The 16020-nt window shown below is 33.8% G+C and overlaps 1 protein-coding gene across 10 annotated transcripts in view; it reads right to left on the bottom strand.

The window, feature by feature from the left end:
- LOC143222246 (prolyl endopeptidase FAP-like) overlaps positions 1–16020 on the bottom strand; it is a 163858-nt gene that overhangs the window by 56864 nt on the left and 90974 nt on the right. For all 10 annotated transcript variants that reach the window (XR_013012124.1, XM_076448479.1, XM_076448482.1 and 7 more), the window contains 3 exons: positions 9031–9100; positions 2106–2226; positions 194–363 (listed from right to left, as the gene is read on the bottom strand). Coding sequence is in view for 9 of the 10 variants with exons in the window: in XM_076448479.1 (XP_076304594.1) it covers positions 194–363; positions 2106–2226; positions 9031–9100 (361 nt within the window). In the remaining variant the exon portion in view is untranslated. The remainder of the gene's footprint in view (positions 1–193; positions 364–2105; positions 2227–9030; positions 9101–16020) is intronic.

The following is a 16020-nucleotide window of genomic DNA, read 5'->3' as shown; positions in this document are numbered from 1 at the left end:
AATCTCAAAAAGAGGTAAAGGTACTCAGAGCTGGATTAAATTGACCTGTTTTTGAACGAATATACATATACATATAACAGTTCAGTTTATTAACCTTAGTACAATTATGTAAAGTTATTAAAATGCAACTAATTAACTATTTTAATTTGTTCTTTGTCATTCAAAAACCAAAGAAAAAATAAGTGTCATATACCTTGGGATATTTTGTGCTAATAATCTTTGGATAGATATTATTTTCGTCTTCATAACTGCCATACAAAGGATATTTCATCTCTTTAACATAAGTGTCATCAAAAACTGCATAACAGAATTTCTTCCCATCATCTGACCACCAGATAGCATGGTTTATTTCTAAGATTTCCTCTGAAACACAAAATGAGCAGAATGTAATATGCAGAATGTTAATGTCAGATTTTAATTTCTAAGAAAATGTGAACTTGTGCTACTGCTTATTATCATAAACACAGTTATACCCATTTTAATCTATATTCACCAATACATGACAACAAGTTCATACTGTATACTTTTGTACATGTCATATAAAACTACTATTAATACTTATTGCTAATACAAGGCTATTATGGAACATATCGTTTTAATTTTTAAATTATCTAGCAACTTCATACAACTGGTACAAATCCAATGAATGTATTCAATTTTTCTGTCACAACAGAAAGTTAACACAAACTTTCAATGATGCTGTGATTATAGTAAAACATTCAACAACAGTGACTTCACACAATCCTTTAACCAAATGTGTACAGGGTCAGTCTAATGGATCAGCTCAGTACAAGAGAGCAGATATAGACTATAATTCTTAACTATGTTGTGCATGAAATGTGTGGTAAGCTTTTAATAATAAGTACAAGTCTGTTGTACACAGAAAATCAGATGTGTTACAAAAGTATTCATACTAAAGATATGTCTCTGAATTGCTGACATCAGTCTGGCTCAGACAATAACAAGTTATAGCATAAGTGATGTTCACATGAAGAACGAAAACACTTTTGTATAGTGTGTATATTACACACTATTTTATGACATATACACTATGGCATATTTACCATTTTCTTCAGTATCTCTATTGTGTCTGGTTTACCATAAACTGTTGATAGATCAGCAGTATAGAATAAAATGAATAGCTGATAACCGTGACATCAAATATACGTGTTGAATGTCACTTTATAAAAATACATGGTATGCAAACTTTGACCCCCACCTGTGCACATACAGCTAATGAAAATTACACTCTAGACGTTTATTTAACTGCTAAGTGTAACTCCGCATAACAGTTCAACAGTGGTAATTTCACACAAAAACGTCAATGACAAAATAATCCCTAAATTATGATAAACTAGCACAGATAGTCCTCAGTAGTGAACCCAAACAATTGTTCTTTAATGCCATTAAAGCTCAACAGAAAATTCCAACAGAAGCAATGTTCCATAAAACTATTCAATAACAGTTGCTTCAAACGGTCCATCAAAATCATGATAATCATATTTAAGACCATTCTTTTGAGGCAGAAACTCTAAAAACTATTTAATGGTTACACAGTTATTAATGACAATAAATTCACACAATCCTTCATTGACACTGTGACAGTAACTAGTCCTTCATTGGTGATCTGACTACAGACATCTAGATACAAAGATCAAATAAACAATAAATTATAGTAAGTAGAAAATTGTGAAAATAGCAAAATAAATAAATGAGACTTTTATATACAAGTCACATTGAAAAACTATGACTATGTTTTGTTTTCTTGCTGACATTTTGAGCAAATCCTCTTTTTCAAGTTAAAAATAAGCCTGTCAGTTAATGAGAACGAAAGGAATATTTTGCAAGGAAGCTATACACAAGAACAGAATGTAAACATATAGAACAAAGAGAATTAAACAGTATAGTAACTTTAACATAAAGTTGACGAAAAGAGCTGGTGGTTAAATAAAAGTAATAAAAATAAGTTTTGAAAGCAAAGAAAAAAGCAACTTGAACATTTTTAAGGTGATAAATGATTGTTATTTTAAAAATTCTGACTTAATTATAATTTCATTTTCAAAAAAATGTTATAGTTTGGTTGTAAAATTAATGCAGTTATATACCTTCATAAATCCAGTCAGGTATTCCATTGTAAATTATTCCATCTTTACCATTAATGGTGATTTGTATAGGGTTAGCACCCACATTTGGTACATAATAGATATTATTTTTCTTCACAAAAACCTGCAATTGAAAACAAACAATAAAATCAGAACTTATCTTTGAATTGTTAGTAATTTATCATCAATCTTGCTTAGTTTGTCAAATGTTTGACAGCAGAGGCAAATCTCCAAAAATAATGTTTTAAGGCTACCATTAAGTTTTAACTAATGTTTCAGGAGTAAAGATTCATGACGGGAAAACCTACTTGTAAAGAAAAATATATATGTAAAAACAAAGGTTCTTTGTGAATCTGATGATGATCGAAGTAGGTTGAAACATTGTTTGCTCCTCTACATAAAAAATTTTCTCAACTCATACCAGCCGTTTTTACATATATATATATAGGAGTAAAGAACGTTAATAGTTAATATTTTTGTACATGCACAATTTGCTGTGAAAACTGACTTGTATGCAGCACAAACACTGAAGATATTACATAAACTAAAAGTTTGATGTGGTGTCCTGAATTATGAGAAAGTTTAAAATTAATGTGGCATTACAACTGAAAAATGTCATACTTTACCATATTGTATAGGATAAAGAAAAAGCCTTTATAGCAGTCTTGTTTGATCATTTATCTTATCTAGAAGTTTCATACTTCTCAGTATAACTGAAATAAGTTATTCTCTTACTGATATTTTTTAAGGTTTAACTAAGCTTCTGTTATTTAAAGTATTTGATTGGTGGGGAAAAAGAAATTTATGAATCTATTCTTCTTAATATTTAAATATTCAATCTGTTATTTAGGTTCAACTCAAAAGCAAACTATTTTTTAATCCACCTTAGTTTACACTATTCTGGGATTTCTGTGTATATGATGTCACCTACTGATATGTTCTTTTATTCAATTAATATGTTAATTACAATTACAAGAGTACTTACATGAAAGTAATTAAACAGTATTGCATTAACTACAATGATTTTCAGTCTAAAAGATATTGTAAAGTCATGTGTCTAAGATCATTTTAGGTTAATTAATATTCTTAATATGATCAAGTGATATTATTTTAAATTAATTAATATTCAAAATTTAGATATACACACTAAATAGCTAATTCTTGATGACGAGAAACCCATTTGAAATAAAAATGTATCTTGGAATGACTGGTATGTGTATTAGCACTTCTGCTGTTTCAACTATAAAGTAATATATTAAAACAAATCAAATGTATATAAAAAATTTGTTGGTACTTACAATTGTATCCAAAGCTTTAAATAATTGTTTCTTTTTTGTTAAATTCCACACATACTGGTTCAATTACTTTGGAACAAAACTGACAAGACAAATACTTCTACACTCAGTTATCACAAATCACCACTAAATACTCTTAATGACTAAAGTAAAAACCATGTCGTCTATATCAACCTATTCTATATCAAACTACTGTAAGAAAATAATACTGCTTGCAGATCCTTAAACAGTCACCTTGTCTCTTCTAGCATATGTTCAGCATGCTCTTTAAGACTCCCTTTACTCACTCAAAAAGTCTACTACATATGGGGTTGTACAGAGTGGCAAATAGCTATTTAGTGCAGAGAAGTCTTCACACTTTTTACATCGATTCTGAAGTAAACTGGGTGTCTTTGTCACTCAAGGCTTCTTTTGGAAAACCTGCCTTGCAGAACACTTCCAGAAGGGCTTCAGAGCTTCTGCCACTTTCTCTCTTTCTACCTTTAGCAGTGCTATGGCTTATGGGTAGCTTATAGTATAGTTGACTACTGTCAGCACATACAAGTTGCTCTTGTTGGAAACAGATGCTAGCAGTCCAATAAAATCCACAGCTACTCTGCTAAGAGAGACATCTCACTCACTAGCTCCTTGGCTACCTTTCTCCCAGGTACTGTCCTGTGACAGATGTCACAGATTTTGCAAAATCTAGTAACACCTCTGATGACCCTAAGCAAGTTAAAGCTGTTGGTGATTCTCTCTGCCATTTTATTTGCCCCTAGTTGTTCTTCCATAATTAGCCCATGAGCCAACTTCACCTCCTGAGTCCAATATTCTACTGATTCTGCTTGGTTTAACTTCCTCAGTAGGGCTACTTTGATAGATCCAGTACAAAGCCTCTTTTCAGTCTTCTATTCTGTAAATCCCTTTCTTCTTTGTCTTGTGCTCAACTTTCTCGTATACGTTGTCCCAATGTTTCTGCAATGATGGGCTTTTCTTCCACACATGCTTCCTTCAGTTCCTGTAGACCTTTAGAGGCTTGCAGGGGCTTGATGTTATGCTTGATTTGCTCTACTTGAGTTCTTGTGGTGACTGCAGATGCCTTATCAACTTTCTTTATGTTTGGTTCCTTCAAACCTCTGCTGCCTGGTAAATTACCAATCACCAAGTTGCAGATTAATGTCTTCATGAACATAGTATGGAGTATTCACCTTTATTCTTGCTATGGGAAACTTTCTCACTGTATCATCCATCAGTGCATACAGATGTACCTTATCCATCATTTGGTCATCAAATTTAGGTTGTCCAGAAATAAATGCCATTTCTGAATTGCGAAGTTTGGAAAAATATAAACCATTGTTGTAAAACATGCTTTAGTCAAAGTAAGCACCATTTGCTTCAACACACTTTTGCCAACATGTAATGATGCTGTTTATGCCTCTGCTGAAAAATCAGTTTCTTTGGTCAATGAAATCCCCAAAAGCTTCTTTTGCAGCTGCCTGCATTTATTGTTCAAAAAATTGTCAAAGTGCTTGAAAAATGAAAATCTGTAGGGGAAGAATATAGGGATTAAAATGGATGAGGCAGAACTTTAATTACCAATTCGTTCAATTTTTGGTGTGTCATTCTTGACAGGTTTCATAACACCAATTTTATTGATCTTCAGTCAGCTCATGCAGAACCAACTTACCCAACATTTTTGTCTTCTCAATTGCACTCAGGTGGTTGGCAAGGCTTGATTTATTTGTGCCTAGCTTTTCTCCAAGCTCATATACTATTGTTTGAGACTCTGTCTCAATTGCTTCCCTTGATGTAATTTCACCTAAGAATGGCTTCCTTCCATGGCCTTCAAGACCTTCCACGATATTCAAGGCTTTCATCTCCATCTCTATCCCTGTGGAACTAATGCTGAACTGTATGTTTAGTAACAGATCCATGGCTGAATGCCTGGTTGATGTTCCATATAATTTTGGTAGCTTTTCATCCAAGTTTGAAGTTGAAGAGGAAAATCAGATGATAGCCCTTCTTGTCCATGCTGCCTTGGGTGTTGCAAAACTTTCTCTGAGTAGAGTTGAAACATCAAACAATTAAAATACCTTGTAAGCAACAAACGTTGGATTAAACCAACCAACCAATGATATGTAATTCAATATTTAGCTTCTAAATGTCATGGTGAGAATTCCAACATTTATTTCTGGGTAACCTAATACTAGACTGGTTCTCACTGCTGCACCAAATATCTCATAGGGCTTTTATTTTCTTCTCCCCAATATAACCTTCACCTGCTGACATGTTGTAACATTGCTGGCACACACTAAATGTTAGTTATATGCTCCAATTATGTATTGTTTAACAGTCACTCTTTTCTTCTTTCTTTTCTGCTATAATTTCACAGATAGTTCCAATTGCTTTATGTTATTTTTATGTTTTTTGGTGACATACTTGCATTCACTTGCAAATGTACCCCATTTTAGACTAAGCATAGCATTTTCTCACCCTTTTGTCTTTTGACTTCTTGTCACTTTTAGTGGCATCCTGTTTTTAGTCAGCCTCGTATGGTATCGATTTTAAGTAGTTATTCTTAGACTTTCAAATTATACTTCCTTCCATGGACATACCCATGCTCTTCAGCCAAATGGTTCATCACGTTCACATCTTTAAGTGTTCTTTTTTTTAGAAACAGTTACATATGAGTTGAGCATGAGATCATGAATTCTTCACACATTAATAAATTTGCCAGTCAAAAACCATCTTCAAACTTGGTCATGTCAGTCCACCTTGTGAATTATTGCCATATATATATATCACAAACTGAAATACAGTTTCTCCAGCGTCAAGATTAACTTCTCAGGACTTCCAGCAAAACCTTCCTCAGTAAGTTCATAACATTTCGAAAAGGTCAATTTTAATTTGTCAGAATCCATGGCATCTTATGAAGACATCCTCATACACTTGGCCTTTTCATGCACAAAAGAAGGCTGAGTGAGACAGTTGAGCCACCTTTCTCCAAGTTCCAACTTTGGGAAAATTTTTCATAATATCCAGGAACACATTCAGGCCTTCCTTTTCATCAAATTTGAGCAGCTTAAGTAAGCTGGCCCTGATCCCACTGGGTCTTCTGTTTTTCTGTTGAATGAGCTTGAGGATCTCAATCTGTGGTCTTATTCTCTCTATTTCTAGTATCTCCTATCTTTCGCTTTCTTAAAAATTCAGGTTTGTATTTCATGCTTATGTTTGGCTTTCAGTCTTTCTCTTTCTTCTTCCCCTCTCGTAGTGCTCTTTTCTCTCTATTGATCTATGTGTTGTATAATAAACATTTTTAGATCACCATCTTTGAGCTCAAGTCACTTGCCCTTCTCTACCAAATTATCAAAATTAACCAGCATGCTTGTTTAGGGTGGCTGTAATTTTTAAATTCTAGAGACTAAAACAGTGTATCTCAAACTTTCTTGGTTCATGGCACTCTTAGTGTCTCAGCAAAATTTTCACGGCATCCCTAGGCAAAAAGAAAAACCTAACAGTACCATTTATTAAGTTTATTAAGGTGTTAGGTCCAAACAATTTAATACTTAGTAAGTATTTATGTTCTAACAACTTAGCAGCCATTTGAAAGAATAATACACATAAATTGAAAGAAGAATCAATATTTTTATATTATTTTTAAATAGCCACAATTACTCATCTTTTACTGATATCCAAAACTCAGTTCCATGCTGTTTCAGTTCTCAAAAATAAATTTTAGTTCATGGGTCAAATCAACTTCATTGGATGTAACAAACTGCTGCAACATGAGGAGACAGTCATTGCCACCATCTTCATTCATTTTTCTTCTCCACAGTCATAACTTTTTCTGAAGGCTGAAACCTTCTCTGTGAGTTTCAGAATGTGCATGTTGTTTCCCTGCAGAGAGAGATTCAATGCATTCAGTTTTTTAAAGAGATTGCACAGGTATGCTAATTTTGACAAAAATTCAGTATCCAAGAAGTTTTAAGCACATTTGTGTTATTCTTCTTTGAGATAAGAGTGGAGCTCCTGTTGTAATTCAAACACGTGGGGCAGTACATTCCTATGGGAGAGCCATTGTGAGCTACAGGAGTACAACAAAGTTGTATGCTCAAATCCCATATCCTTACACAGTTATTTAAAAAAAAACCTGCCTCCTGTGGTCAAGTTTTTATAAAGTTCATCACTTTCAACACACTTTCCAAAACTAAGTTTAGTGAAGGACTCATGTGCTTTGATGCAAAGACTTCCCTATGGATTATGCAGTGGGTTCACAGTGCATCAAGAGTTTTGCTTTGTATGAATGCCTGCAATCCTCTATAACAGCCGACCACCATTGGTACAGACACCAATGCATGTAGTCCAGTCTAAGTTGTTTTCACACATATAAGTGTCAAAAATCTCAAACAAGTCTTGAGCCTTTGCACCTGCAGCGATACTTTTACAAAAGAGGTCTTTCACAATTTTATCACTATCCACAAACCACGTGTAGCAAATCAAATGAGCATCTTTGTTACTATCAGCTGCCTCATTTGGCTGTAATCTGAATTCCTTCCCTTTCATTTTTTCAATTAGTTGATTGTTGAAGTTTTTGGCCATATGTTGGATTCTATGACTGATAGATGGATAAAGGCACCTCTGAAAGTAGTCTTGCCACAGATTCACCAACTATAAAGCTCACCATATCCATTGCAGCCAATGTGATTGTGTGAAGCTTTTTACATTTCACGTCTTTATATGCCACCTTGTAGGATGCTAGCAAAGCATTGCTTGGTATTGAAACTTGTTTCAAAAATGTACCTTTTTGTTCTTTCAATTCTTTTAACTTTCTGGTAAAATAATAACATAATTTACTAGCAATGTTAGGATGATTGGTCACTAAGTGGGATTTTAGTTTACTTGGAAGCATGCACTCTGGAGCCAAAACTTTGAGACATAATACACACTGAAGACACTCTTCATGATTGATATCTACTGAAGTAAAACCAAAATGTAGATAAATATCATCCTATTTCTGATATTTCCGTTTCTTCATAACTTTGCCACTGGTTTGTGGTTCACCATCCTTTCTTCACTCTCACACTTCTTATTAATGTTCAAACCTTCTTATCACCTTCATACACTAGGACTAAAAATCAACAAAATAATTCACTGAACTTCACTAGACCTCGCAGACACTTGATCACAACACCTTTTCAGTTATTTCAATTACTGTCTGACTTGGAGAGTCAACAGGTGTTTATATACAAAATCTAAGAAATGAGAAAGTTTGAGAAGTTACTGATATAGCCGAAAATACAAGTAAACAAAAACATATCTCAAACATTCAAGAACGTCATCAAAAGAAATGTAGTGCAATCTAATGTTAAAACTGTAAACTACATCAAAGCAGTATTTTGCATGGTGTCTGATAGATGTCGATATCACTGTGTTTCCCTTGAAAATTTGAAATATCCCATGGTGCACAGTTTGAGAACTGCTGGAACAGAATATTTTTGTCACAACTCTAGCTGAGCATATACAGGCTTATTCTTGCTTATTCTTGTTTACATGCACTGCTGTTTACCACTGTAAAATCCCAGCTGTTCATCACTGTCAGGTTTTGTATGAAAGGTGGATTCTTTACAGTAGGTAAATACCATATGTGGACCTACCATCTGATTATTAACTGGTCCCCATGCTGCATACTGTAGCTCCTCATCATCCTCCAGGGTAAGCATTTCTCTAAACAATCAAAGTAGAAAAGTTGAATTAAAGCTCACAGATTTAAGATATTTAAATTTAATAGTCATAGATAATATGTTTAGGAAAATATCCATTTGTGACAAAGAAGTTGCAGTTATGAAAAACAAAAAACAGCAAACAAAATTATTTAATTTCCCAGTATGTTATAGTTAGATAATTTGTAAGTGTAACAATTATAACTCAGTTTATCATTTGTTTTACTATTTAATGGAGCTATGATGACACATATTTTTACTGTACACCTGTATGTATATCTATTTGATAATTTTTGAATTTTGCACAAAGCTACACAAGGGCTATTTGCACCAGCCATCCCTAATTTAACAGTAAAAGACGAGAGGGAAGGTAGCTAGTCATCACCACCCACTGTCAACTCTTTCACCAGCGAATAGTAGGAGTAACCACCACATTATAATGCACCCATGGCTGAAAGGATGAGCACGTTTGGTGCGACACGGATTTGAGCCCACATTCCTCAGATTACGAGTCGAGCACCCTAACCATCTGGCCACGCTGGGCCATTCAAGTATATTTTCATTTATCTGCTTTTATTACATTACCAACATGAAGATATACTGCATTAACATTTAACTTTCAAAACAGTAGTCAGATATGTAGTAAGAACCTTGCAATTGCTAAGGTATAGAAGTGGTAGTTTATCGTTTGTTTGAGTAACTGTGTAGGAATCATACTTCAGTTGTTGTAAACTGCCATTTTTTGTATTATAGCATCATGTTACAAAAACCTTCTAAATTTTACTCATCAGTTTAAATGCTTATTATTGCTTCATAGTATCTTGTACTATGTGGGACATTCTACGCCTCAATCACACCAAAATTTGTATCCAAAATTTAAGTTTCATTAGTTAGATAGATAGATAGAAAGCAAAATATCTTAAATGCATAATTTTGAGTTTAGCCAGAAAAAGAGTATAATGGGTATTTTAAAAATGAAATTATCACAGACTGTATTGTAATAACGGAGTTTAGAATACACATCTCAGAACAGCTGGTGTGGGTATTAACACTTATTGATAAGGAGAAAATAATATCTCGACCTTCCTAGGTCATCTTCAGGTTAAGAAAGTTTGAATGTGACCATTGACAGACACATCTTTAAGGAACTAGAGTACAAATGGGTATGAGATTGTATGGGGCATTGCAGGTGGATGTTAGGTTATTAATTAGAGTAGGTATGAAGGTGTTCCTTTATATTGGTTTTAGTTGCTGTATAATAGGGCTTCTTTGATTTTGCATTTGTTTATATTTGCTTTCCTACTTAGTATCTGAATGTTTTCTATGGTTATGTTGTGTTTATTTAATTTGCAGTGTTCGAAAACGTGTGAAGGTGTGTTTGTGTGTTCTTTGAATTTAGTTTCCATTTTTCTGCTTGTTTCTCCAATATAGAAGTCATGGCAGTGGTAGCATTGAATTTTATAAATTATGTTGGTGTTATGTTTGTCAGTGTAGTTTTTCATAATATGGACTTCAGTTTTGTACCTAGTTTTTGAATAAATTTGGTTATTACTGGAATGTTGCATTTTGTTACAAATTTTTTCCAAATGTTGGTTATTTTTCCACTGATGTCAGAAACATATGGTATGCAGCAGTACAAGTTTTTGCAGTTTGTTGTATCTTGGGATTTATTGTTTGTTTTTGGTCTGGGTGTGTGCATATAATTTTTTCTACAGTTTTTTCAGGAGATTTGTTGGTGTTGATAAAGTGTTGTATTATTTTGTTTATTTCATCGTTAATTTTATTATGTGAGCATAGTACTGTGGCTGTGTTTATTTGGTTTCTTAATATGTTTAGTTTTTATTTTATGTGCTGAGTTCCAGGGAATGTATAAACCAGTATGAGTGATTTTTGTACAAGTTTCTATTTTGAATTGTGTATCGGTTCTAGTAATTTTGAGGTTATGAAACACTATTTAGTTAGTTTTTTCCTGCTCATAGGTGAACTTAATGTTGGAGTGTATTGAGTTAACGTGATTCATAAGACTAAGTGTGTGTTCAGTAAAAGTGAATCCAGCAATTGTATCATCAACATACCTGTACTAGTTGGAGAAACAATCAGAAAAATAGAAACTAGATTCAAAGAACATACACATACACACAAAACACTTTCACACGTTTTTAAACACTGAAAATCAAATAAACACAACATAACCACAGAAAACACCCAGGTACTAAGTATGGAAACAAATATAAACAAATGCAAAATCAAAGAAGCCCTACTTATACAGCAACTAAAACTAATATAAAGGAATACCTTCATGCCTATACTAATTAATAACCTAACATCCAATGCCTCCTACAATCCCGTACCAATTTATACTCTCGTTCCTAAGATGTGTCCGTTAACAGTCACATTCAAACTCTCTCTTTCTTAATCTGAAGATGACCTAGGAAGGTCGAAATGTTGTTCTCTCCTTATCAATAAAAGTGTTAATACCCATACCTGCCGTTCTGAGATACATTTTTTTTTCAAGTGGGTTTCTCGTTTCAAGGAGCTGAGAATAATAATTCATCTTGTCAAATAGTATTCTAAAGTAACTGAACTAGCCAGTGTGGACTTTTATGACAAAAGAAAGATACAACCATTTAAAGTTGTAGATACAATAGTGATAACTGACAGTTATAGGGGTGATTTTAAAGTGAAATTCTAAAGTATCTAAACCAGCCTGTGTGGGCTTTGACGAAAAAGAAACAATTATTTAAAACTCTGCACATAACTGTGATAAACAACAGTATAGTGAACATTTGCATAAATGTTAGACTTGTTTTAATATATTTTATGTTGTTTGATATTGAACACAAAACTACAAAAAGAGCTCACCACCGGTATGGAAACAGTTTCTAACAATGTAAATCTGCAGACATACCAATATTCCACTGGAGTGCAAGATATAAAGGAGGTTAACATGAAATACAAGCTCAAAACTTTGCAAAAGAAAAATAAAGAAAGCAGAGACTTAAAATAAAGAGGATAAGAGCACAAAGTAAGATTCTTAAGTTCAACCAAACTGAATGAATGACAATGGTATTAGGGCCAGCTGACCAAAACTGCCCAAGTTTGATGAACAGAAAGATCACGAATGCTTTCCTGGGTATATATGAAAGATTCACCCCAGGTCAAAACTGAGAAAAAGGTAACTGGGCTGTCTATCTAAGCCCCCTTCTCAAAGGAAAAGGCCTCAAAGTGTATGTGGGCATGATGTCATAAGGTGCCATGAGCTATAACAAATTAAAAGTTGTCTTTCTGAAACACTATCAACTTACTGAAACATATATTTGCATAAAACACAGAAAAGTCAAACCAGATATTGGAAAAACTGTATTTCAATTTGTGGCATATCTGTGGCAATACTTCATAAGGTGAACTGACATGGACAAATGTGAAGACAGTTTTGAAGGACTAGCAGATACACTAATATATAAACAATTCATGATCACATGCTCCACTTACATGCCATTGTTCCTAAAAGACAGAAGACTAAAAGACATGGATGAGATGATCAAGCTGTCAGGGTAGTATGTGAAAGCCTATGGAAGAAGAATATGGGGAAGTCCAAGAAAAATCCATCAAAGTGGCTGAATAGAAGCAGGATGTCACCAAAGATGACAAGAAGTCAACAGACAAAAGTGAGTAGAGATGCTATGCTTGTTATAAAATGGAGTGCATTGTAAGAGAGCACAAGTCTGTCACCAACAAGCAACAACAGAAATCTCAACTCAGAAAAATAGTGACTTTCACCATGAACACAATACTGATAACTCATAAAATTCTCCACAAGAAGGAAGTGCCATCACCATGGTTAAACAGTCAGATCAAGCTAACAAATGGGGAGTCAACAGTGCCAGTGGTAATCAGAGCATGTGACAAACATCAAGAGGTGCCAACAAACATGCCAGTAGGTTAAGGCTATATTAAGGATAAGAAAGTGAAAATTCTACAAGATAATGGGCACAAGTCTAGTATCTGATGACCAGATGATGGGCAAGGTGTATCTGTGTGAGCTGATTTATGAAACAGTGAGAATGTTCCCACAACAAAAATAAAGGTGGACACTCCAGAATATGTAGGAGGTATTAAGGCCATGTGTTGGTAATTGGTAATATTCCAGGCAATAAAAGTTTGAAAGAGCCAAACATAAAGACTGATGAGACACCTGCAGTCACCACAAAAGCTCAAGAAACGAAAAACAAGCAAGATATCAAGCCCTCACAAGTCTTGAAAGATGACTGAAGGAAGTGCAGAAGAAAGACCCTTCACTGCAGAAACTTTATAACAATGCCTAAGAGAAAATCAAGCACAAAACAAAGTGGAAGAGGAATTACAAAAATAGAGGACTGGAAGGGAGTGCTATACTGGGTCTAAAAATACAGTTCTACTGGAAAAGTTAACACCTTTCTTACAGTGATTCTACTTTGCTTGTGTCATAAGATTTTACTCAGTTACATTTAAAACTTCATCAAGCTATTTTATGACTAACTTTTATCTATGAAATCAACTTTAAAGACATACAGTATAGTTCAGAGTTTTATATTATACAAGTTTTAATTCCTTTATTTCCAAAGAAACATTAAAGAAAAATTATTAAAGTTTTATTTTACTGTCTTGTGATCTACAAATTTAAAAAAATGGTAAATTTCTGTCTTTGTAGTTTGAACAGTTCTTGACTCACACAAATGTTCATATATAGAAATAATCTAGGTTAATTGCTCTTTTACATATTCCTCTTTTAAGTTCCATAAGGAAGATTCATAAAAAGGAGTAATTACTGTTTTTGAACTCTTTCTAGATGCCACACCCAATTTGTACTTTTTAAGAGTTGAACTGTCTCAGCTAATTATAATACGTTGAGCTCCCCCCCCTTTTAATAACCAATAGAAAGAGTGCTTTTTAGAGTACATTCTCAGAATTGATATTTTAAAATTGGTGCAAAGAATTAAAAAGAGAACTAGTCAAACTGTTCTTTGCATTACTGCTGCTTTGTCCACCACTTTAGCATTATTTCTCACCTTGAAATATGTTAGTTAGATATGGAGTTGTACTGTATTTAGGCTTAGTTTTATATTCTATTTAATTATGTGTTACTTATGTTTCAAGATGCACATTTGCTTGATTCACAAGGGATTATGTAACATGCAAATGCTGATGAGGCTGAGGGCTAAAGTTTCTCTGCCCACCTTATAATAATATTAAGAAGGGATGGCCATTGATGTGTGTTGCAATAAATGACAGTAAGGAAAGGATAATGTGAAAATGTACATGCATAAAAAAGGAGAATTTGCTTTAAGATTACTTCACAAAATATTTTAAAAATGCACATTTTTCCTATGTCTTAATTTTAAGCATTTCATTGTAATGTACTTTAACTAAATAGTTAAGTAATATTGTAGAGAAAGTGAAATATATATATAAAATTATGTAACCTAAATTTAAGAACAGCCTTTGATATTCACATTGATTTGCATAACCCCTAAAACCTCCAAATATGAAATCTATATTTGGAAAAAGTATTTTCTATACTTATGTTATTTTGTTCATTACGTGAGAAGCTACATGGGTACACTCTCATAAAGAGTTAAACAGGTCATACGATCAACAGAATATCTATCTCAAGTGATGGAGTAGGCTCAAGAGCATCTAGGTTCAACTGAGATGAAAGACAGAATTACCAGCAGCTTCCACTCACTAGTGTCATCAGAGGTGTGACCAGATTCTGTAGAACTGTGATGGATGATAAAGGACAGTGCCTAGAGAAAATGTAGGCAAGAAGCAAGTGGGTGAGATATCTTTCATAGAAGAGCTGTTCAGGTGAGCAGATATGGACTTTATATGACCACTAACATCTGTATCCAACAAGAACAACTGCTATGTACTGATAGTAGTCCAACTATTTGATAAGTTACACAAAAGCTATAGCACTGTCAAAGATAGAAAGTGGTAGAAGTCCTCCTGGAAGTGTTCTGCAGAGTAGGTTTTCCAAAAGATATCTTGAGTTACAGAGGGATCAAGTTTATCTCCAAACTGGTGAATGAGGTGTACAGACTCATAAGCACTAAATAGCTATTTATCACTCTGTACAACCCCAGATGTAATGGATTTTGTGAGTCAGTAAAGGGAGTCTTAAAGAGCATGCTGAAGATGTGCCAGGAGAAATCATGCGAGTAGTTAAGTATCTACAAGCAATTTTATTTATTTACTGAAAAGTTTCATAAGTGAGTAGTACAGGATTTTCACTCTTCAAGCTACTTTATGCAGGTTTTATGCAGATGTTGAAAGAACTGTGAACAGGAGAATAAGAGTCAAAACTGAGGAATACATATCAGTATATATTAAACCTTAGAAACTAACATGAATAGACATTTCAACCAGCTCAAGGAAGTCTGTTTACCACTTCAGGCAGTTGGAAGCACTCCTATAAGAAAAAAATCAAAAATTTATATTTCAGATTCAAATAGATGTATTTAATCTTGCTACTCACAGACAACAACAACTCGCTTTGCACTGGAGAGGGCCTTTTCAAGTGCAGGAAGTAACCAACAGAATGAAAATGGACAGATGCACCAATCTGTTGATGAGATACGTTGAGAAAAAAAAAAAGATTTAATGATGCACTTATTTAGGCATAGATGGACATAACAAATTTGGCTCTCATGGAAGCAGAACAAGACAATAGTGACTGACTACCATAGAAGATAAAGACCTATTAGATCTAAAACAACTGGGTGGAGATGAGACATACAAAGATATCAAGATTAGCAAAAAACTGACTGGCAAGCAGAAAGAAGAGATACAACATTTACTGAGCTAGTATGAAAATGTCTTCACAGATAAATTAAGCAAGACAGACCTTGTGCAACCCAAGATCAAGCCCACAGCCAGAAAACC

Source organism: Tachypleus tridentatus, chromosome 8 (genome assembly GCF_004210375.1).
Source record: "Tachypleus tridentatus isolate NWPU-2018 chromosome 8, ASM421037v1, whole genome shotgun sequence".
Taxonomy (NCBI): domain Eukaryota; kingdom Metazoa; phylum Arthropoda; class Merostomata; order Xiphosura; family Limulidae; genus Tachypleus; species Tachypleus tridentatus.
The sequence above is the reverse complement of the archived record's forward strand: the minus strand, read 5'-3'. Positions and strand labels throughout refer to the sequence as shown.